We start from the raw sequence: 24,695 nt of genomic DNA, 5'->3' as shown, positions 1-24,695 counted from the left end.
TCTCTAAACAACAAGAAAAGTCGACGAGCTTGGGGGTGTCGTCAACAACGGGCTGGGGGTGTCGTCAACAACGGGCTGCGACGACTCGCCGACCGCCTTGGCCTTCCCCCTCGTCTTCTTCTTCTTCGCCGCGGCCCGCCCCGCTGGAACGGGAGTGTCCGGATCGCCGAGATCGATCCCCATGTCATGCAATGACAAAAGGTCATCGCCAATGTGAACTGCGTCTCCACCGGGGTCGACGTGTGAGACGAAGCCGTCAAAAAATCCAGAGAGGGACGATACACCGTGTCCCTCCTCCCCCCGGTGACCCTGCATCCCCGGATGCATACCCATCATCTGCACGCATCATCTGCCGCTGCATCTCGGGGGCATACCTCCCCACTCCCCGCCCGCCGCAACCGTCACCGCCGGCCGCATACCCCCCCTCGGTTCCACCCCTCCGCCCTCCGACCATCATCCCCATCACCCGATTCCAAGGACGTTAAACCCTCGGGCTCCATTCGCCCGCCCATCTCGGTCTGATCCTGCATCCCACGGGGTACCGGTTGGCTAGCCGGCATTGGAGATGCTCTTATAAGCACATACTTCCTCCTTTCATACTAACATGATTAAGCATATAAAATTGAGATTCACCTTCTATTATTTTTTTCATTCACTTTCTATTACTCCTATTATTTCTTAAAACGCATTATTTTTTCATTATTTTCTATTAATTTTTCTTAAAATATGTGTTGAGTAAATTGAACCTACTATTAGTGCGTGGATGGATGAAATATTTGCGGACGTGTACCTTTAAGTGTTTAACGCATATGTTAATGTTATGGTTGGTGAGAATAAATTTTAATTCAAACGAAGCTGTCAGATAATGACACGACAGACTTAAAAGAAATGAAAAAAGAGATTGCAAAAGAAGATGTGAGAGAGAGAGTTGAACGGGGTAGGTGTGAGATTGACCAAAGCCACCCATAGTCCCACACCAAGTCACCAATGCATTGATCTTCAACTAACAGTCTTAACACTGCATAAAACCCAGTCTCTCCCCATTTCTTGCACGTTCCAATAATTCAAGGCAAATCATAATAAGCTTGCAATCTCCGCTCCCTCCAAATTGCATTTTCAACCCCACACCATGCAATTGCAATCTCTCGCTCCTTCCTCCTCTCTGGATCTCAAATCTATAACGCGCTTGACCCACAACCGACTCAACCCGACCCGATTCCTCATCCAATGCCACGACGCGGCTCAAGCCCCCGTCCAAGTCAGCCGCCGCTACGAGTGGCAGAGCGCCTGCGCCATTCTCGCCAGCAAGGTGGTCTCCCAGCAGCAGGACATCGATAAGTCCAATGAAGGCTCCGTCAATGGCCACGTCTCCCTCAACCTCGTCCCCGTCAATAAAGACTCCACCCCGGCGCTTCCGAAGCCGCTCACCATCGCCGACCTCTCCCCTGCGCCCACGCACGGCTCTCAGCTCCGCGTCGCCTATCAAGGCGTCCCGGGCGCCTACAGCGAGGCCGCCGCCGGGAAAGCCTACCCGAAGTGCGAAGCCATCCCCTGCGACCAGTTCGAAGTGGCCTTCCAAGCCGTGGAGCTGTGGATAGCCGACCGCGCCGTGCTCCCGGTGGAGAACTCGCTGGGCGGCTCGATCCACCGCAACTACGACCTCCTCCTCCGCCACCGCCTCCACATCGTGGGCGAGGTCCAGCTCCCCGTGCACCACTGCCTCCTGGCGCTGCCCGGCGTGCGGAAGGAGTACCTTCGGCGCGTGATCAGCCACCAGCAGGCGCTCTCCCAGTGTGAGCACACGCTCACGCGGATGGGGCTGACCGTGGCGCGTGAGGCCGTCGACGACACGGCCGGCGCGGCCGAGTACATCGCGGCCAACGGCCTGCGCGACACGGCGGCGATCGCGTCGGCCCGGGCGGCGGAGCTGTACGGGCTGCAGGTGGTGGCGGACGGGATCCAGGACGACTCGAGCAACGTGACTCGGTTCGTGATGCTGGCGAGGGAGCCGATCATCCCGCGGACGGATCGGCCCTTCAAGACGAGCATTGTGTTCGCGCACGAGAAGCAAGGCACCAGCGTGCTCTTCAAGGTGCTCTCGGCATTCGCCTTCAGGAACATAAGCCTCACCAAGATAGAGTCGCGCCCACACAGGAACTGCCCCATTCGAATCGTCGACGACGCGGACACGGGGGCGACCGCCAAGCACTTCGAGTACCTATTCTATATAGATTTCGAGGCATCCATGGCGGAGGCGCGTGCGCAGAACGCACTGGCAGAGGTGCAGGAGTTCACCTCTTTCTTGAGGGTGCTGGGCAGCTACCCCATGGATATGACGCCATGGGCCCCTTCCTCTGCTCAAGATTAACCTCTCTTTTTTTCACTCCTTTTTTCATCTCAAGGTTAATTAATTACGCTTTTCATCTGTCACGTGTGATATTGTAGTATAAATATTTGATCTTGCTTGTATATAACAGTATTTTTCTTTCACGAAAAATTACACCACAGTTATCTAATCTAATTTCTCTTTCACAAAAATTGATCATTTTTTTTCTGGAATGTGACCAAATGCTTTAATTTCTCTGTCTTATGGGCATCTTTTTAAAAAAATTATATGCCGATGAAAAGTATACCTATATTTCTCTACAACGCAGCATTACAAGGTACTGTTATGAAAACTTAATAGTACTACTAGTAATACTCCACTACAAGTGATATACGACAGATAGAATCAAAAGGATCCCAGTAGGCAATCCAAGCATACGTTTTATATTTGAGTCTCTCTCCCTTTAAATATCACTCTAATGAAACATTTAATGTTTCTATATTTAAAAATGTATCATTAAAAATGAGACATCTCAAAGAGAAAAATGTGTCACTTAGAGTGAGACAGGAGGAGTACGACATTATTCAATTTGTGGGACATTTTCTCGATTTTTCTGTTTTTAAATGTCTACTGCCTATTGGTGTTAGACTATTGCATAATCCTTCCATCCATAAAAAATGCTTATAGTCCTAATTATGGATGTAACGGATTTTAACGAAAAATTGGTAAGGTAAGAGTGACGAGGAGGAAACATTGATAAAGTAAGACTATTACATACTCCTTCCATCCATAAAAATACTATAGTCCTATTTATGGATGACACGAGTTTTTTATGGACGTGAAAAATGTACGAGAGAAAATTTTCTATTTTTATAAAAGAGAGAATTTTTTGTAGACATGTCAAAATAATAAAATAAGACTACTCTTTATGACGAATTAATTAATTATGTTAGTTTCATGTAAAATATATGTGTATGATAGTCTGTCTAGGCTTTTAATTGAGAATAAATCATGCGGCATTGTGCACAGCCATGAATTGATTCCGTAAAAATTTAGAAAATCATTTATAGTTGTATGATTTTAGGATTAAAGCAAAATTGGATTTACTGTTTAGTTTGACTTGTAATTTGCGTGCATCAGCATCCCCAACGTCGTGTCACGGCGATAAGCCGGCTTCGGCACAGTGGCGGACACAAGCAGAGGGGGGTGAGGGGCTTAAGCCCCTGCCAAATCTTTTTTTAATAATAAATTTCTACTATAAAATTTTTCAACATTCTTAGAAACTATCTTCAGCCCTTCCTAAATTAATACCTTTGGGGATTAATGGAAAGGAGATTTAATGGGAAGGATGGGCTGAAAAATAAAATTATAGAGAAAATTTGTTAGAACAATGGCTAGAAAATTTGTTAGAACAATGGCTACTGCATATAGTAGAATGATGAAAAAGATAGAAATAAAGAAAACTGTTAAACTTAAATGAATATAATAATTATAATAATAGGAAAAAGTGAATCACTATTCCCTAGTTAACATGTAGCACGATTTTGCTTTGCACAATTATGAAAACATTGAAAAGTGTAACTACATTTTAACGTTATCACTTATAATTAGATAGTAACACTTTTAAAACTGTTTAATTTGCAACTAACGTTTTTCTTTTCAACAGAGTAAGTTACTAAAAACTAAAAAGGATTTTTTCTTGTTCAGCCCTACTCCATTTAAGTTTATTCCAAACGGTAGATAAAAAAATATTGAATCTTTCTCCCACAAATAACAAACGAGAATTACAACTTGTCATTTTTACAACTTTAATGGGTTAGGCCTTTTTTCCTTTTATTTTGTCATAGTTCACAAATTCAAATACATTATTTTTTAATTAATATAAACATATTTTTGTAGTTTTGATTGGCACATAAGCTTTAATATGCGACTTATGTTTTGATTTTAGATCTATAGGAAAAAAATGAAAATTAAAAGTTCATATATTTATATTCAAATTCTAAAGTTTAGAAATTTTTTTAAATATATTTACAGGCAAATAACCCTTCACAAAATCATAGTAATAATCACAGTATCTTAGATAATTATGCATTTTATGTATTAGATATTTATAGTTTTAGCAAAACGAACACAACAATTTTATTATTCTGTTTATTAATATATACTTATATTCGTCCAAGAATAAATGTCCTATTGTTGACGGGATCGGGTTTTAGTGTAAAATTGATAAAATAAGAGAGACTGAATAAAATGTGTTAGTGAAAAATAGATCGCACTTCATTAGAGAGAAAGAAATTTCCTAAAATGGAAAGTTTCTATTTTTAGGGAACGGACCAAAAACAAAAGAATTTCTATTTTCAAGAGACGGAGGGAGTATGAAAATTTTTAGTGAAGCCCTTGCCGAAATTTATTCTTGCGTCCGCCACTGCTTCTGCATGCTTGAGCACGAGTTAGGTTGTCTAATATCAAGGTAACATGTGGTTATATTTAATTTTTACAATTTTTTTTTTTATAAAAAAATAGCCTAGTGAGTAATGTCTACAACTCTATTCTGATGATTATATTTAATTTTAATGTTTAAAACAATTGAATTATGTGCATATTATTGAAAACATTAGTAGAATAGTAGTCCATTATTGTAGATAGTAAAACTGATGTTGGTAGGTGGATTGGGTTGTCTGGGTGTAGACTGGACATCCATTATCCTTGAATTACGTTCGAATGCACCTGTCTTTTTTTTGGGATCTAAAATGCACCTGTCTTTTTTTGGGATCAAGATATGGTTGATGGTGGTGACTTGATAGTTGTTTGGAAATTATTCAGGTCTCTCGCTCTGCGGGGAAAATTCAATCTTATAAATTCATTGGCATATGTTTTTTAATCGTATTCCTTACTTTTGAAGAAATAATTTTAAATTTTAATGCCTCAGCCACGTGGCTCATTATGATGTTTTATTCTCTCAATTGTTTAAAGATACGGCTTCCGAGATTGTCCCATATTAAAATTTAGACATCGAATGCATGCGGTGGACAACGTGTTAATCCTAAATTACTTCCTTAAGGCTAATTGTAGTAAGGTGTCAAATGGCGATGTCTACGTGTGCGCACACCGGCACACACATCCCTCCATGTAATGTAAGTAATTTATAAACATTCATTGTATATAGTACAGTAACTTATTTTCAAAGTTCAAAGTTCTTGTATTCTTTTATTTCAAAATAAAGTAATAATGCTTAGTTTATCATATTTTCGGTAATTTCATTCGCAGGTCCATTGTCTTACACGAATGTTGAATATATTAGTATTTACAATTTTTATAAACCAACTGCATAACACTAAAATTCTCAATGGCACTTATTCATCACATAGTCATATGCTTAGTAGTTACTAGTATTACGTAACATACAAACGAATTAAAAGTTTCAAACACTATATGCTTTAAATTCGTTATTTCTTTAAAACAAACCTACGATTCTAGAGAAAATAACATTATTGGTTTGAAAATTGATGAGCTATATGTCATTTTTTGTTAAATAGCGCATACTAGTCATTTTTAAAACTGGTCACAAAATAAATTTACTTCTAATTTGTTTGGATTTTATTGACGACTTTCTTAATCCAGACTGAAACAACGTAAATGCCTCAAATAATCTGTAGTTGGTATGTGTATACGTAGACATTTCTCTATTTCTTTATATATATTCTAGAATATAGTTGGCGCTTTTTGCTCGATTTTCATGGGCCTCCAGTGCGATTCAGTATCCTAACAAAATAATAGGCCTATCAACAAGCCTATCAACAATATAAATAATTTAGAAGTAGAGAGGTTTGTGTACTAATGCACTTACATAAATTACATTAGATCATTCATAATAGGCAGAGCCCATCTCACGCCTATTTCTAATTTTCTCCTACTACTACGTTAGCACCACCCTATTTATCAATCAATTCATCTCAAGCCATTCTTAGCCTATCCTCAGTCTATCCTATCTCTAATTCTCTATAACTCATTTTAAATGTTAAATAAAATAACAAAAAACATTAAAAAAAAGGAGATCGGCGCGTGCAATAGGCAAATCTCGCTAGGCCGCACCCGCTCCTCCTGGCTACCACCGTTCGCCGCCCTTCGACAGTCCATCTACAATAGGCGCCGATCAGACCACCGATCAAGGGCGGCCAGCACCCTTATTGCTACTGCTCTTATGTTATAAAATGAAAATTGGAGAAATATGTGTGATGTCGGCGGTCCGATCTGCGGTCTTATTGTGAATGGCCTTATGTTATAAAACGAAAAATAGAGAAATTTGTGTGAAAATTATTGTTGCATATTTACACTCACCGCCACATATGTAATGTGTTGACCTCCATCTAAATTCCAATAAATTAAAAAAGAAAAAGAAAAAAATGAAATCCACAGGCTCTCTAGTACCCACGTGTCGGTCAACAATTGGCTACATAAACCAGAAGTTGCATGCCATATATCCATGTCGATAAGGTATGGCGAAAAAAAAGCAATTTACAGTATTAATTTTAAAAAGAAAAGCAAATTGGCGCCGGAGAAGCTGTAGGCCGCTGCTCCGATGGCCGTGGCCAATTCCATTGACTGGTCACTCGGCGCCACCATCACCAGAAAATCCATCCAATTTTCACCCCACTCCACCACCAAAACCAAAATCGGCTTCCGTTTCATCTCCATCCTCTTCCTGAATCCGAATTCAAAATCTTCAAGACCAGCAAAAACAGATTCATCGGCGGTTCTGGAAGATGACGCGGTGGTCGGCGACGCTCCGGTGATCGAGCTCGCGCTGAAGCTCGAAGAGTTCCAGCATCTCCCCGAAAACGACGCCGACTGCAAGGAACTCAATTCCATAATCTGCAGCTTGTTCAAGGATCCCCAAACCGAGCATCTCGCCTACGACTACTACCGCAAGGCGAAGACGAAGCCGGGCTTCAAACCGTTGAAATACACGATGAAGCTCGCCGTCAGGTACTTGATTCGTACCAAAAATTGGACTCTGTTGCTCTCCTTCTGTCAAGATCTCAGAGAATTCAAAGTTTTGCCTGATAAATCCTCCACCTCTAGATTGATTACGGCTTGCGTCAAAGCTAGGAAATTTAAAATTCTTAATCATCTCCTCCAGCTCTTCGTGGATAGTAATGCAGAGACGGCCGTGTTAGCCTTCGATTCCGCCATGAAAGGCTACAATCAGCTGCATATGTACAGCAGCACCGTTGCTCTGTATCAGACCATGAAATCCGCCGCTCTCAATCTCGATGCCGCGTGTTACTGTCGATTGATGGAGGCCTACTTGAAATTGGGGAATTACGAGAAATCAGTAGCGATCTTCCAGGAGTTGGAGGAGATGAAATTGAACGTGACCGAGTCGTCTTTGTTAAATTACTCTCGAATTTATTGCATTCTCTGCGAGTCGTTAGGGAAATTGGGGAAGCCATTTGAAGCACTGGAGTTTTTCAGAGAGATGGGGATGAAGGGAATCCAAGAAGATCACTCTCATTACTCCACATTGATCAGCTCCTTTGCTAATGCTGGTGAAGTAGAAATGGTGGAGGAGCTGATTCAGGAGGCGGAGAGTAAGAATATGCTGAGAGATCCAGCTCTCTTCTTGAAGCTAGTTTTGAGGTATGTCCAAGAAGGGATGGTGGAGAAGACACTAGACGTCGTTGCAATCATGAAACGTGTAAACGTAAGAGTCTCGGACTGCATCTTCTGCGCGATTGTGAACGGATACGTTAAGAACAGAGGAGGCCGAGCTGCAGTCCAAGTGTACGAGGATCTCGTCGAGCAAGGGCTAGAGCCAGGGCAAGTGACCTACGCCTCTGCCCTATCATCCTACGTTCGTCTCGGGCTGTATCCCAAGGCTGAGATGGTGTTTGCAGAGATGGAGAAGAAAGGGTTCGACAAATGCGTGGTGGCCTACTCCAGCATGGTGGCGGCCTACGCCAAGATGGGGCGAACGCGTGATGCCACGAGGCTGGTGGCGAAGATGAAGGAGAGGGGGTGTGAGCCCAATGTGTGGACTTACAACTCTCTCCTGGACATGCATGGGAAGAACTTGGAGTTGAAGATGGTGGACAAGATATGGAAGGAGATGAAGAGGAGGAAGATTGAGCCTGATCGCGTTAGCTACACGACGGTGATCAGCGCGTACCACAAGGCTAGGGAGCTGGAGATGTGCATCAAGTATTATGAGGAGTTCAAGGTGAGTGGGGGGGAGATTGACCGGGCCATGGCCGGAATCATGGTCTCGGTGCTGTCCAAGACCAACCGCGTCGACCAGCTGGTTGAGCTGCTGCAATTGATCAAGGCTCAGAAGACTAAATTGGATGCTAGATTTTTAAAATCGGCTATGAACGCGCTCACAGAGGCAGGGCTTCAAGTTCAAGCAAGATGGCTCCAACAAAACTTTGATTATTCTTGATTTGTTGTGTGTTAGTCCTTTGCACAGATAATATAACATGGTTGGATTCAAATAATTGGCTTTGGAGATTTCATGCTTTCAGTTTGATCCATCTGTATAGTGTGAATTTTAACATGTTACAAGTAAGGCTGGGGAATTATACCGAAATACCGGAATATCGGACTTACCGTACTGAAAAAATACCGAAAATACCGTTTTTTCGGTATACCGTAGTTTTCGGTACGGTATGATACCTTACCGATAGAGATCGGTACGGTAACGGTATAAGATTTCCCATACCACGGTATACCGAAGCATCGGTATATACCGAATCTTCGATATACCGCGGTATACCGGTATACCAATTGATATATATATATAATATAAATATATATTTATATATGTTATATTTAAACTAAATTTTAAAAAATAAGAATTTTTATTATAGAAAAAAATAAAAGAATCAAAATTGGGAACCCTATTTTTTGAAGTAGTTGAAAACTAGATTTTTTTTTAATATTTTGGATATAATAGATTTTTTCACGGTATAATGGTTTAACGGTATGCCGTACCACAAAACACGGTATAACGGTATATCGGAATGCCATATCGCAGTTCGGTATACCGCAAAAGTAAGGTATACCGAAATGCGGTACATGTATACCGATAACTCGGTATGGTAACGGTATGAAAAACTGCCATACCGAATTTCCGGTATACCGAACTCCGGTATACCGAAACTTACGGTACGATATCGGTAAGGTTTTTGTCATACGGTAACTTTCGGTACGGTATACGGTATGACACTCCCGGTAAGGTATACCGTACCGAACCACCCCTAGTTACAAGCATGTTAGAATCGTTATACCACAGGTAAAGAAGCTTTATTAAAACGAATTTTACGCACATGGAATGAATGCAAGGAGGATAAGACATGGAGTAGTAGAAAAGCATGGGCCAGTCAGTGTATGTAAAAGGCTCAATATGCCTCTCTAAACTTTTGGTTAAGATCAATTCTACTCCACGCACGATTCACATAAAATAACATATAAACCAATTTTGTCATTTTAGTTCTTCCAATAAAAATATAATACTTTTACTTTGAAAAACATTTTTTTCTCTATAATAAGATAGACTCTATTCTCCACTAACAATTAAAAAAACAATACTCAGTTAATTTTTCTTTTTATCTGTCTTATTTTACTAATTCTCCATTAAAATGTGTGTATTTTAAAATTAGTGTATTTTACGAGATCTGAGGGTACTATTTATCCTTGACATATTATTAAGCTAAGAAATACAACAATAAATTATTTTTTAATAAAATTGCCATTAAATTATAGCATGTGGCCTGGGCTTGGGCCATCGCTTGTCGGCTCTGGGGTGAAAGGGTCTGGTGCACTCCCATGTCCCATCGATTCCAGTTTTAGCATTTGGGCTTGTAATACCTTGCTACCTTATTTGTTTGATGAAAGTAATTGGGCTACATGTTTAATGCGAATATTTGTTGGCAAAAGTCGAAAGAAAATTTAACAATTACAGAGTCGAAAGAAAATTTAACGAAACACATTTTTATAGAAATCCATATATTTCTATCAAAACGAATAGTTTTTTAAGAGTAGTTATCCTTTAATTTAATTTAGTAGCCAATAAATGAACAGACATTTTTAAAAAGCACAACAACTTGACACATTTTACTATGAAGTTTATAATATTAATTGTAATAAAGTCATCTTCTTCCTCAAACTCATCTCGTCAGCAATTACTCTTCATTTTATCCTCTGTAATTTTTTATTTCTTATTTATTTCAGCCCCCATTACTACTCAACTTTTGATGATTTAGTCTTCAATAACAATAATTTAGTGAGGCCTGGAGGTAAATTTTAGAATTTTTAATCATTTTTCAAATAGAAAAAGTTCAAAAAAAATTTTGGGTAGGGGCTTAAGCCCTCCCCCATCTATACGTGTGTCCGCCGGTGGTTACGACTGTCTTCTTCTATTGTATCTACCAACAAAATATTCCAATGTTGAATGAGTCTAACTTTAGAGATTGCTAAGAAACAATTCTGAAACTTAGGCTCCATGGATCTTTATCTTGCATTAAGAACTGAAAAACTCGTCCTTCTTACACATATAAGTACCAATCTATAAAGTTAGATCTATGAAATGTAAGAATATTTATATTCTTATGTGACCTATGTATCTATTGGTTTAATATTAAAGATTAAGTTCATATTAATCAGGGTTCTAATATTAAAGACGATACCGTGATGGACCGGTTTCGATTAAAGAATTAGAATCGGGTGTATTGATAACCCTCCTCTCTTACCTCTAATTGTGATTATATATAGATATATTTATGAAAGGGATTCATAATATATTGGTATGTATATATATTAAAGTAATGCATATACATATAACATGTGTACATGTTAATATGATGTGAGCATATTATTGTATATATACGTACCGAGAATTAAAGTAATTGGCGGAAGTTGCATTTGGAAATTAAATAGCAACAAGACGTCTATTTATTTATCCAATCGACGCAACTCTTGATTAAGGAATTGGTTGATTCATTTTGGAGTTAAAAGTGAATAGTCACCTTCCTTCGTGAACAGATTCCTTAATCTATAAATACCACAAACATGCTAATATAAAAGATAATCAAACAGAACAGTTTGCATGTTCTCGGTAATATTTATACATATATCCTCACGGTATTTGTATACACTTATATTAAAAGATTTAGATTCTTTATCTATTAAAAGAATCATTAAAGACTTGAGGTCAGAGAGGGGATAACATCAATTAGAGAGTGCATTCAACGAAAGGACCAACATCAATTGGTGGATTTCAACCTCTACATCAAATGAAAAAAGCTTGGATGGAGGTTGGTGGTATTATCTCCACTTTATAGTATAAATATCATGGTTGAATTAATTCAAATCTAGACATAGATTTCATTATCGAAATCATTAAAGATGAGATATGGCTTACAGTTGGTATCAGAGCCAATCTAGATTTGGTTAATTCACCATTTATGTGATTTCAAAATCATAATTTGAATGGTCTTGGATTTTTCGATTTTGGTTAATATGCTTCCGCTTTTGTGTTGGGTAATTGTTTTATGAAATGTTAAAACAATATTAGGATATTCTACCCATCATTAAAGAATTCAATATTTAAATAATATATAACTTGTTTATCACCAAAGTGGTCTTGTTATATTGTATTTATTTATTGAAAATGATAAATGTTAATTAATTGATCATGATTATAGAGATGCTATAAATGACATAAGAGTTTGATTGATCAATTATTTTTTATTATCTATATACTGGGAGATCACCCAAAGGTGGATCATTGTATATAGTTAATAAATACGAAAAGGATTAATCATTTATTCATGTATCATTTAGTATGTACACCCAAAGGCAACATGCTTATTTGATATATGTTTAGTTTGATTAATTGTTTAAGTATATATTTAGCATCGCTGAAAGTACATGTGCTTAAGTATTGCCCAAAGGTTACTTGAATGCATGTTATTTAAAGTTTTTATTACTGTTTATGAATCTGTGTTAAAGAACTCAGGCACGTATAGATAAGCATGTATAATCTGTAACTAAAAATCTCAATGTGAGACTTGGGAGTGATCAAGTAGGTTGAGCCTCATGAGAATGACAATGACAAAAAATTTGAGGTCATCTTTGTCCATGACAGAAAAAGCTAGGGAATTTATTAAGAAAATTAAAGAGTGTTCACGATCGGAGTTGACTGATAATTCAAATGTAGAAGCATAATGAATGGGCTTACTACAAAATAGTTTGACTGGTCTCAGCCGATTCACGATCATGTGACAAACATGTCCAACTTGACAGACAGTAAAGTTAACGACCTTGAGAGTGGAGGTTCATGAGCAAATGTTGGCCAAAATTTATCATAAACTCACATGTTGAATTTAGCCAGTTCCAGGTAAATTATAACACCATTAAAGATACATGGAACATTTAAAGAATTAAGGCCGTGTTGGTTTAAAAGGAAGGGAGATTAAAGAAGATAAAATTTCAAGTTGCGAATATCATAGGTCTTGGAGGTGTAAGCACCAGTAAAGGAAATCTAAGTAAATAGGACAAAAGAAGGATAAATCTTTTCTAAAAGGTCCGGAAAAGCATATCCATAAGGAAAAGAAGTGTTTCATTTGTACGAAAATAGAACACTTCAGGAAAGATTGTCCTAAAAAGGAAGGCTTGGTTCGATAAGAAAGTTGAACATAACTATTTTTGTTTACTTTAAATTAAATCTTATCGAAGAGCCTAATAATACTTAGTGGTCAGTTTTTGGTGCTACAATCCATATTTCTCATGATTAAACATGGATTCAGTTCGATCCAATCTATAAAAGGATTTGAAAATAATTTTTCATATAGAAACATGATAAGGGCATGGAACGAAGGCATTGAGACTTACAGATTGATCTTAGACATCGGATGTCATGTAGATCTTAACGGTTATCTCTGTGTGCCTAAGTGTGCTATAAATATTGTTTCTGTAAATGGATTTGATAACTTAAGTTTTAATATCGAGATTGAACATGGTGAATCTACATCGTACTGAAATGATTACTATTATGGTATTGGTACATTATTTGATTCACATAATTGATAAATCTTGATGCAAAGTTTTCTGAATCCTTATTTAATATTGAAAGTCGAGGCGTTAAGCGTTGTTGGTCAAGTAAAAGTTTGGCGTTCTTGTGGCATTAAAGATTAGGTCATATTTCCAAAGAAAGGATTATGAGGTTGGTAAAGTACGAAAGTCTTCCTCAAAGTCGGAATTTAGTATCCTAAATACGTGTGTTGATTGCGTTATGGGGAAGCATACTACACACATTATATAGAAATCAGCCACGAGAAGCACTCAGCTTATTAAAGTAATACATACTGATATATGTGGTCATTTTGATACTCTTTGGGTTGATAAAAATTACTTAATCATCTTTATTGACGATTACTCACAATATGAAATAAATATTTATTGCAAAAAAGATCCAAGCCAGTGAATGTCCTAAAGATATTCATCGACAAGGTGTATGGCAGTTAGATAGAAAAGTTAAAGTTGTGAGATCGGATATAGTTGTTGAGTTTTTTTTTTTATAATATATATTATCCATGTCCATTTGTAAAGTTACTCAAAGTAGAGGCGTTTGTGCACGATGTACATTGCCCGATACTCCAAAACGGAAAGGTGGAATTGTACCTTAAGGGAAATGGTTAGACTTATGTCATGTTGTTAGTAGAATATGAGTCCCCACTTATTTATATTGGTTTTAAATGATATGTGAGTAGAATGATTTGGTGGAATGTGGGGTCTCTTTACCATTTATGGTAATTATGAACCCGGACTCTTATTCGCGGACGGACCAAAATGTAAAAACGGGACTCCTATTCGCGGACGGAGGGAGTATCAAGTAAATGTCTAACTTTTGACATCACACTATTTACACAAAAACTAAATAATTTTCACGTTTTTTTCATTACTGGTAGGTGTGTAATTCATACTAAATATTAATCTTCTTTTAGGACGAACTAATATTTTTATTGAAATTGACACAATAAAAAAATTTAAACCAGAAATGTTATTTTTGCAACATCTTGCTTCGCAACCATAAATAGAAAATATAAATAAAAAAAATCATGAGATGCAAAATAATTTGAATTTAAAACATAAATTGAACTCTAAGCAGAATTCTCCATTCACAATTATGATTCACCAAAACTAAAGTAAGACAACTGAAACAAACATGGATGAGCTCTCAATTCGTTCACCAAACAAGTCTCGTATGTATATATACAACCAATTCTATTCTATTCAATTCGCGGTAAGTTTGCGTGATTAAATATCCACAACTCCATTCAATTCATCAAAACATAAGAAATTCTCGGCATGCGATAATCAGTGTATTATAGACTTTGAATTGAATTACCAATTCGTCATCCAAACAATTAAACAAATTCACAAAATACAAACCCTAGATTTGTGGAATCATAAAATAAACAAGAAAAATCTTAATTCTCTTTTATTTCTATTCTCAAAAAAATATAAATAGAATGGCTCGGATACCACTTGTTGTGATATTTGAATGCACATAAAACTTCCTATGATGATTAATATAGAACAAGAGCATAAATTATAAAGGAAAGGCATACCTTGATGCCTATGGATTTGAATGGTGGAATATATATAGAGAGAGAAATATGGATACATTCTTTTGAAAGCTACTACCATAACCCTAGCTTATATTTGTATAAAATGCAGTATAAATTTTAATTTTTTAGTCCTTCAATAAATAGAAAATCAAATATGGTAATTATACTTATTTTCGTTATAAATTAAGAACATTAATTTTACCTAAAACTTTAATCATTAATGAATCTCTTTAGTTAGAAAACTGAAAAATATATAGTCATATATAGGGGTGCATTATATTGCTAATTATTTAAGTTGTTAACTCTGTCAACTCATCAATGTAGTGTATTAAAATTGTCAACACGGTGACATTAAAATATCAACACAAAATATGAAAACATTATATTGAAGTTCAACAAACTTATGTGTTACATTTTGATGTCATCGTGTTGACATTTTTAATACATTGCGTTGATGAGTTAGCAAGTTAGCAACTTAAGAAAGTTAGCAATTGCTCACACCCTGTCATATACTATATTAAATTAATTATGTGGAAACTCGTATTTCCAACAAAATTCAGTAATTAAACGTTATATGAAAACATACATAACATCTATATGTAGAGTAGAAATATCCGATCGATGTCACAAAAAGATTCGGGAAATATACCATGAATTGGTCAATTTAATAACCAAAGATTAACTAGTTGTTTACTTTACCAACCTAACTCTAGAAAGTGATTGTCATAGTGCCAATTGGTGTGGAACTCAAGTTCCAATATGGTGGTATCATGACATTGAAAAGCAGAGCTATATACTTAAATTCTAATCATAAAAGATACACCACAATTTATTTTATGAACTTCTCCACAAAGCATGAAAAATAACCCAATTTATATTAAATAATCAGGACTTTGTCATATAAACTCCAAGGGCTGCTTACTTAGCTTGGAACTAAACCTGTGCACTAGGTTGATTTTGTGGAGTGTGTGTAACCAATTTCGTTTTTATATCTACTTGTAGTGTGGAAAAATACTCGCACACGGACGTGAGACCTTTTGCTAAGGATTATTACAGTGTCTCAACTTAGCCAATTGAGTTAACAAAACTACTTTTTGTTTTTCTTTCTATTTATAATTCCTGTATTTCTGAAATCCGAGTAGCTCGACTAAAGATGTTAGTGACACCATATACTATATCATCTAACAAATGATCATAGAACGGAAACATGCTACATAATTAAGTATTTGAAGAATTAAATAGTCAAACAAATTAAATATACTAAAGCAGGAGATACTCCAAATCCATCACTGTAATAGATGCTTACTTTTTTTCATCTAGAACGAGCCACTTTTGGAACCAAATCTTAAAAAGAGAACTGTAAATCTCCTTTAAATTGATGTGGCGGTATCTATCTTGATTCTAGAATACAGTACATATAGAAGGAAAATATTTTTAATTCAAGGATCGTCAAATTGAAAATTAATATTGAGACTCATTGTAAAGTGAAATAAATTTTTAATGTTGCTTGATTATCTGTACAATCAGAGCATGGCTTGCAATAATTATAGAAAAATTGACGATAATCATCTTTGCATGCCAAAGAGCATAGCTAACTACCACAAAAGACTGGTATACCTTTGAAGACTGAAAGACCAAATACAAGTTGCAATAACATTATTAAATAGAGGGGAAAGTTAGATATGAATGTATAAACCTTAAATATTATTATCAAGAATGATTACCTGATTCCACTTAGGATTGGTGGAGATGCCACTTATGGAAATGACGCATACTAGTGGCAACCAGTCCCATGCAAAAAAGACTCTTGAAGAATAAAAATTAGATATAAGGTATATATATTAATATTACAAGAAATTCAAAAATAATTAGCTCAATAACCAAGCGAGTACAAACTCGATCATGCTTAGCACTTAGCAGATGGAGTATGAATTTGAGAAGGCCGTTAATTGGAAACTTACTTGAACTGCTTTGGTATTTTCTACACACTAAGGGTTTTGGCTTTTAGTTAATACTCCTATAATCTCTCGCCTTTTTATATGATACCCCTTGATCGGAACATGTATTTACACCCCTTGGTATTTGCCAGCTTGCATGATCAACTTACTAAACCAATCAACTTACTAAACCAACTGCATTCGTCAGGGGTGAAGCCAAGAATTAAGGTGAAGAGAGACAAAAATATATTTCATCTGTCCCACTCAAGATGTCCATCTTTTTTCTTTTTAGTTTATCCCACTTTATAAGATGTCCATTTTCTATATTTGGAAATAAATTCCTCTTTCATCTTTCCTCATTAAAATATTCAACTACTTTTTTCCTTCCTGTTTACTTCACCTAACAAATTCTCCTAGAATCTCATGTCATTCAAGATTGTGGACAATTTGAATAGAACGAATGGAATATTATAAACAATTTTTTAGGTATTGAGAATGGACATTTGAAGGAGAATATAAAATAAATTTATAAATTTAAAGAAAAATAGGATGAATTTAAATTTTTGAGGAGTGCATTTGCCCACCAAGGCTCCACGTGGATAGCCCAGGGCCTACCCATGTGTAAGTGGTGAGGGACCAAAGCCCTTAATAAAATTATTTTTAAAACTATTTTATATTTTTTTAAAAATTTATCCAAGTTTAATGTAAATTATTGTTCAAAAACACTTGCAAATAATCTAAAACAATCGAAAATATACTTTTTGAAAATAAAATTTAAAAATTACAGTCCCTGTTGTTTATTTCGCCATCTGCCCCTGGCCACGCCCATGCTATTCATAACAAAACTTACCATTCAAATCCAGATTACCAAAACTTGGGATCTTTTTTAATTAAATTTATTTATTTGGTATTTAAAATATTTTATATCTTTAACTAATCAATTTTCCTACTAACTCTGACACATGTAAATTCTTTTTCCAAAAGATGCCAAAGTTCTGAAGTTTTTATTTACTATATTTTGAATAAAATTCAATTTCTTAGGTTTCGTAAAATAAAACATTGTTCTGAACATCTCTTGGGAATAATATCATCTTTTACTGCACTAGGCATATGGGTTGTGCGCTTGGAGGGTGTATGTGCACACCTCTTGTAGCATCTGACAATTTTGCGCAAAATAATCATAACTTTTTTTACATGAGTCATCTAATTGAGACGGACGAGATATATGTATGAAATTCTTTTGAAGAGATTGGTGACCATGAAATAGTGAATGGAGTTCTCATTTGTATCCCTTTATTTCTTTCAAAATAAATCAAAACTCATTAAACAATCAATTGCACGCTAAGCTAAACCACGTTTATTAGCGTCAAACTAACTAAAAATTTTAAGTTTAACCCTGAAATGCTTCAAAAGTTTATCAATTGTATAGTACTAAATGATTACACGCCACCAGTATTATATTGTACTCCATTGTAGTAGATAAAAAGTTGTATGTATAATCTCTCACTCCCTCCGTCGCACAAAGATAGTCCCATTTTGACCCGGCACGAGTTTTAAGAAATGTAATGAAAAGTGAGTTGAAAAAGTTGGTGGGATGTGGGTCATACTTTTAAAGTATTAGTTTTATAATAAAATGTGAGTAGGAATGAGTTAGTGGAATATGGGGTCCACTACAAAAAATGATAAAAGTGAAATGGGACAAACTTTGTGGGACGGACGAAAGTGGAAAATGGGACAATCTTTGTGGGACGGAGGGAGTATTATTTTGAAGATTAGACCAATAATATACTTAAGCTAATTTTACGGAATTCCTTTGCATTAAAAATGTCAATTTGAGAGAATTTAGTATTAAGGATAATATTAATTAACCATCGATTTTATCAATCATGAATACACTATAAAAATCTATATATATAAATTTCGAAATTGGCTAAATCTCATTAACAGAATATATTTTCTAAAATACAAGTACTATCATACAACACTAAAACAATGTTAAAATGTTCTGAGTTTTATCAGGGGTTAAAAATACTATAGTACTACCGGTGATATATCATATGTGGAGGATGTCAGCTAATTCCAAGATGGTTGACTTTGGCATAGTTGAAGTGATATTAATTGCACATTTAATTTTGGACATATATATATATGGAGCAGTAGAAGCATGCTCGACAACGACCAAACCAAATCGGTAAATCCTGTGTCTTCTGCTTTCTTCAGGATAGGATCCGTAATATCACGTGAATATGTTCTATTGACTTCTCCATTTGCTTTTGTATGTTGCAATTCATTAACCTCACTCTCAATTAATGCAATATATATACATCAATAATTCAACCATGACTCTCATAATAGTCCAACAACTTGAACTTGATACAACAATGATGCAAATTGAAAAGTCAACTACCTTAAAAATATATTCAACTCATCTTAGAACTCAAATATACTACTATGTAATCATTTCAAATACATCAGCACTCTTAATAATTTTACAATCATACCTAACTTTTTTCTGGCAAACTCTGCTATGACCAAAATTCAACACATATATACACTGCACCTTTCTTGTACATTGACATCATATTTCGTCTGTCATAATATGCCCAAACTTTGACAGTCATTATAAAGTATAAACTGTAGAAAAAAGAAGAGTGATGAGATAAGGATAGTTGAGTGCGGTATGCATGTATTTAACTATTTATATTATTAGGCATATATGCTCTCTTCCACCTTCCAACTCCCAACAATATCATCCTCTCCTCTCCTCTCTCACTACCCCCTTAAAACTTAAATCTACACATCTCTTCAACCTCACCTTCTCTTCAATTCAACCATGAACTCTAATTTTCATAAACTCCTCCTCATTCTCCTTGTTTTCTCCACTGCCACCGCGTCTGCAAGAAAAATGGCTTCAACGAAAGGTACTTGCCTCATTTGCTTGGTTTTTCAGACTATTTTTTAACTATACCATTCGAATCTTTGTGCAGCAGCAGAAGAAGTGGATCAACAAATCAAGGGCGAAGAATCGAATTCAAATGTTGCAAGTGTTGATTCTTTTGATGTAAGTGGTTTTGATAAGGTATGTTTAATATTGTTGATTAGATTATGAATTAATTGAATAAGTTTTGGATGACAGAAGTTGATGGGGATGGAGGAATGTGGAAATGGAGAGACAGAGTGTTTGATGAGAAGGGCTGTATCGGAGGCCCGTTTGGATTATATCTACACTGAGAAGAAGGGCAACTAGTGCGTTTCAATTTCAAAAATGTGTGTAATTGTGTTATTGGAAGTGGTGCTACATCTAGTATTTAGTTTCATTTTCTAGTGCCATGTTATGGAATATGTATCATCAAATTATTCAATCATAAATAAATTTAGTACTTAGTAGTACTATGTGTTTACATAGCCTTGCTGTCCTCATCTTTCCTCTTTCTTTGATTGAAACTTTGAATTGATTATATAGTTTGCCGGTTCTTTCATCACATTAAAATACTCAAATAGTATTTGATTGATTTACCAAAAATGGAACTTTTGTAGTAGGAGTAATTTATAACTCTCTTCTCTTCTTTCATTTACATCTTTTTTTACAATTTCGCACCAACAAAGTTGGCACACAGTTCAAGATTTTACTAGAAAAATAAAAAAATAAAATAAAGAAATTAGGGAGACATTTAATCAATCTCGCGATGGAAATCGTAAGATGAAGTTAAAAAAGAAATGAAGAGAAATCACAAAAAATTACGATCACAGTGGGATTCGAACCCACGACCTTTAGATTCGGAGTCTAACGCGATATCCACTCCGCTATGTGATCGTCTTGCCAGAAATATAGGGTCAAAATAAACAAAAACAAGAACGGCGACTTCTGGCACTTTCCAGATGAAATGGACAATCAACAAATATCCCAAAAAGAAGACAAAACAAACAAGGTGAAAAACACGCACGAAGAATAAAAACAAGAGAAATAGTTTTCCACCAAAATTAAAGCAAAAATGTAGGTCCGATAGAAAAAATTGAAACAAAAAATACCTTCTTCTCGGTGAGGTGCGATCAGACGGGAAATGTGCAATAAAAGAAAATTGTAAGAGCTTCGATATCGACGAAGTTATGTTGGTTGCAAAGGGAAAAAGAATAGAAGTGGATCGCCATCGATACAGAATTAGGGTTTCGTGTATCCCCAATTTAAAAGTCAGAAGGGCTTCCACTACAAGAGTGGGACGATTTAATAGTAGCGTTCAATTCATTACGACACACTAATCATTTTATTCCAATTTAACCCTTGGCCATTTTTTAATTTTATGTATCGACGAGAAAGCCCACGTTCACTACCTTTGGTTTGGGCCTTCTGTGGTTGGGCCGGCTAGCTCAGTTATTTCAGATAATCACAACTTTATTTTAACTAGATTTCTAGGGTACGACTCACCTAGGCAAGTTGACATTTTTTTATCAATCATATGCAGTAGGAGTACCGAGTACATACATTTTTCAACAAAATTTTCAGAAAATAACATACGTATATTTAGTTTAGAGTCTTATACATTAGAATATAAATTTAAATATTACTCCACTAACTTAATAATTATAAAGTACGGAGTTCTATTTCTTAGATAAAATATATTAAAGGTTCTTATAGTACATCTTATATATTGGTCCTTCTATAATTTTTTTGTTTTATTAGTAGCTTACTAATGCATTTTGTTTATTTAAGTTCTTATACTCATGTATTTTGATTTAAAAAGTTTTTAGATTAGATTTTTAATTAATTGACTTAAGAATTTAATTATATTTTTTGGTATTTTAATTTATTTATTTTTCTTTTTCTCCTCTGAGTTATTTAGAAAATAATTCAGTTGTACCGTCGACTTTAGAATCATAGGAAAAATGAAAAGGTTTAAGTTGATAGCGAACAATATCAATAATTTTTTTATTTTTTTAATGATTCATGAGTCGATTTGCGATTGAATTAATTTTAAATAAGCAAAAAAAAAAAAGAAAAATAAATAAATTTAATTAATAAAAAAAATTAATTAAATTGTGAAATCCGTTACCTATTGAATCAAAATGCATAAATATACAGAATTAATGAAATAAAAAAAATTATAAAATAACCTAATAAAATAAAAAAATGATTTTAGTATAAAGACCTCTAGATGTATTTCGCCTTTTACTTGTGTAGAGTATATTGTATATATCATGATAGTAGTATCAACGTCAATCCTCTCTCGTACAATATCTCAGACGATGTGGGTAATTTGTAACTACTTAAATTCATTTACAAATTTCAATTTTTGGTGCCACCCAATCCACAAACATTATTTAACATCCCTATTCTTTCTTTTTTCACACTCATATAATTGGTTTTATAGGATGCATTTTATTATTTCCATGACGATATTACAAAACCATTTAGATTGAAGTGTGGAGAATCTCCATTGGAGATCTTCGAAATAAATCGAAGGATTTCGGTGGCCCAAAAACCTGTGCGTTCATTTGGTACTCATGATGGCACAATTTTATGCAGAAGCAACACTACAGTCGACATTTAATTATTTCTTCTACATGAATTTAATATTTCATTTATTAAAATGACTGTTTTTGCATGTGTTTGCTCAATGCATCTTCCTGGAAACTTCCTCAATGCAAATTGACAGTTGCATTGATTTGGATGATAGGGAAACATCCATGCTCTCGTCTCGATCCATGTATTTAATTTTTTTTAGTTTACTATTCAGTATTCAATCCAGTTCTGGTTTTAAGAAATAAGAAAAGGAATTTGTATCTAAAATCACTAGTTGGATTATATTTGATTTTCTTATAAATATTAAAATTGATCTATAGATTCATGCATTTTTATGCATTGTGCCCATTTTCCACAGCAAATTTCCGATAATGGCTTTGGGGAAGAAGGTTATTTATGGAAGATAAACAGTAACGATATTTTGCGGGATTTTTTTACTATAAAAACTTTATTTTTTCAGGACTTAAAAATCGAGACTTAATTACTTGTGTTTGAAAATTGTAAAAAATAATAACAATTACTATTTAGGACGAAAAAAAAAGCGTTCCTAAATTAAAGATAAATTAATACAAATTTTGGTTGGGATACCAACAATGAGGACGATTTAAAGCGTTGTTGGTATATTTAAAAGCACAAATTAGTGTCCTTAATTGTATTAAAATATGGTCTTCACGTATTTTGTTGTTGTTGATTAGTATTCAATGACAGTCTGCCGCGTGTACACATAAACATATCTGCGAACCATATCGGTTAAATTTCGTGGGAAGTTGGCAAAATCCATCATAGTTCCTAAATATATCTACAAGTTTCAAAGTGTATGGGAAAACTAGCCTTAAATTACTGGTTTTAGTGATAATTGGTAATTTTAAATGGATGGGTCGTAAGCGCTTAATTCTTATCTTATTTTTCTGTGCCATCATAGTTCATATGTTTAATTCAGTTATGATTTAATCTCCTATTGATCAGATATGATCTCACAAGTTAATGGCCATACAATGCTTGATCACCCCTTTGCTATATTTTCACAGAATAACATTTATTGAGTAGGTTCTTTAATGATTAAATTGCCTTGTAATGAACCACTAATATTGGTATTATTGTTGTTATCGTCGTCTCCGTAACTAAGCACTGTTTGGTTCCTAGTTGATCGCTTAAAAAAATAATCAAAACGGGCCCAACTTCTTCTAAGTAGGTTAATCATACTCAAATAATTTCTTTCACTTTTAGCTCACAAGCAAAAGGTAAGAAAATAGAGTAGCTACAATCAGGCAGAATAATATTTGCAGAATTGTGGAGTGCACGCATCATGATCTATTGCTCTATATATGCAAAATACAATTAAAAATATTAAGTTCGGCCGATGGATTAAAATGAAAATTTACTAATTTAGTGTTTGCCAATTTTGTATTCAATTATTATAAATAATTAATCTAGCAAGACATTACGGCTACGGAATTACAAATTTCATCAAATTTTAGTTTTTCACGGATGCTTAACCATAAAGTCTATAGACATCAAACCATAATTAAGATATTTTATACGTTGAAGAAGTGACATTTAGCTGTCTCTTATGATAAAGCGGAAAAAAATTAGAGACTAAGAAGAGAGTTCTAACGTACTATTGAAAAAAACAAATGTTGGTATAGACAATTAAGCAATTATTGGTACTCGACATTAGTACATATACCAATCCAATATATTGCTACTTGTTAAGTCCAAATTTTGTATTTGAAAGAAATGTTCGGTTTGCAAGATTATATTACATGATTAAATTTGTATTATATTTGGTTAATAAGATTGAATCTCATAATTTAATCTTAAATGGATAATCATGTGATAATTAGTCATATATAGTCAATCTCCTCCAATTAAATAATTTCATAACTTAATACTAGTAGATTATAGTATCTTGCTGCTAATATTTTATCTAGTAAACCAAACACCAAGATAAACGATCTCAATTCATCAACAAGTTTAAAATTTATAAAATAAATTATACTCCGTATATGTTACGACAAGAAATTAAAGCGCATATTCTCATTTTCAAAATAGTGAATACCATCAGTTGGCGGAGTTTGGCCATTTAAGAAATCAAAACAATTAGTTATACTTACTATATGATGGTGCGGTACGTATAACTAGAAGCATATATGATTGATATATGCCTTAATAATAAAATAGTGGATCAATGGTGAAAAATAAGTTGGAAGAAAAATAAAAAAAATAAACACTGGTGTGGATTTACATCCATGGTGCATCTACTCAATTAGGAATCACCAATCCTA

General features: G+C 35.0%; 3 protein-coding genes, 1 long non-coding RNA gene and 1 other non-coding gene across 9 annotated transcripts; 3 read left to right on the top strand and 2 right to left on the bottom strand.

Moving 5' to 3' along the window:
• Positions 1-903: 903 nt before the first annotated feature.
• Positions 904-2,516, top strand: LOC125218271 (arogenate dehydratase 3-like). Its single transcript, XM_048119907.1, has one exon. The coding sequence runs from the start codon at positions 1,130-1,132 to the stop codon at positions 2,366-2,368; it is 1,239 nt and encodes a 412-aa protein (XP_047975864.1). The 5' UTR covers positions 904-1,129; the 3' UTR covers positions 2,369-2,516.
• Positions 2,517-6,831: 4,315 nt separating this feature from the next.
• LOC125185525 (pentatricopeptide repeat-containing protein At5g13770, chloroplastic) lies at positions 6,832-8,846 on the top strand. Its single transcript, XM_048082074.1, has one exon. It carries the CDS (start codon positions 6,906-6,908, stop codon positions 8,763-8,765), a length of 1,860 nt encoding a protein of 619 aa, XP_047938031.1. The 5' UTR covers positions 6,832-6,905; the 3' UTR covers positions 8,766-8,846.
• Positions 8,847-19,213: 10,367 nt separating this feature from the next.
• On the bottom strand, positions 19,214-21,246 carry LOC125219287. 2 transcript variants are annotated; one of them, XR_007176103.1, is made up of 2 exons: positions 20,922-21,246; positions 19,214-19,526 (listed from the first exon to the last, which is right to left on the bottom strand). It is a non-coding gene; the product is annotated as an uncharacterized LOC125219287 (long non-coding RNA). The 2 variants fall into 2 exon arrangements; XR_007176104.1 differs by lacking the exon at positions 19,214-19,526 and adding an exon at positions 20,436-20,763.
• LOC125219286 (putative phytosulfokines 6) lies at positions 19,589-20,297 on the top strand. 4 transcript variants are annotated; one of them, XM_048121227.1, is made up of 3 exons: positions 19,589-19,813; positions 19,883-19,953; positions 20,032-20,297. In XM_048121227.1, the coding sequence occupies exons 1-3, from the start codon at positions 19,726-19,728 to the stop codon at positions 20,137-20,139; spliced, it is 267 nt and encodes an 88-aa protein (XP_047977184.1). In that variant the 5' UTR covers positions 19,589-19,725; the 3' UTR covers positions 20,140-20,297. The 4 variants fall into 4 exon arrangements, with proteins under 4 accessions (XP_047977184.1, XP_047977183.1, XP_047977182.1 ...); XM_048121226.1 differs by having other exon boundaries at positions 19,596-19,813; positions 19,880-19,953; XM_048121225.1 differs by having other exon boundaries at positions 19,605-19,813; positions 20,029-20,297.
• TRNAR-CCG lies at positions 20,634-20,706 on the bottom strand. Its single transcript has one exon. It is a non-coding gene; the product is annotated as a tRNA-Arg (tRNA).
• Positions 21,247-24,695: the final 3,449 nt, after the last annotated feature.

The sequence above is a fragment of the Salvia hispanica genome, chromosome 4 (assembly GCF_023119035.1).
Source record: "Salvia hispanica cultivar TCC Black 2014 chromosome 4, UniMelb_Shisp_WGS_1.0, whole genome shotgun sequence".
Classification (NCBI taxonomy): Eukaryota; Viridiplantae; Streptophyta; class Magnoliopsida; order Lamiales; family Lamiaceae; genus Salvia; species Salvia hispanica.
Note: the sequence above shows the minus strand (reverse complement) of the source record. Positions and strands in the feature narration are given on the sequence as shown.

What these genes read in the sequence shown, in the direction of transcription:
- LOC125218271 (XM_048119907.1), top strand. Translation starts at nt 1,130, where the DNA reads ATGCAATTGCAATCTCTCGCTCCTTCCTCCTCTCTGGATCTCAAATCT.
- LOC125219286 (XM_048121224.1), top strand. Translation starts at nt 19,726, where the DNA reads ATGAACTCTAATTTTCATAAACTCCTCCTCATTCTCCTTGTTTTCTCC. An exon ending in AAAAATGGCTTCAACGAAAG is followed by an intron (nt 19,814 to 19,879) that starts GTACTTGCCTCA and finishes ATCTTTGTGCAG; the next exon opens with CAGCAGAAGAAGTGGATCAA. An exon ending in CAAGTGTTGATTCTTTTGAT is followed by an intron (nt 19,954 to 20,028) that starts GTAAGTGGTTTT and finishes TTTGGATGACAG; the next exon opens with AAGTTGATGGGGATGGAGGA.
- LOC125185525 (XM_048082074.1), top strand. Translation starts at nt 6,906, where the DNA reads ATGGCCGTGGCCAATTCCATTGACTGGTCACTCGGCGCCACCATCACC.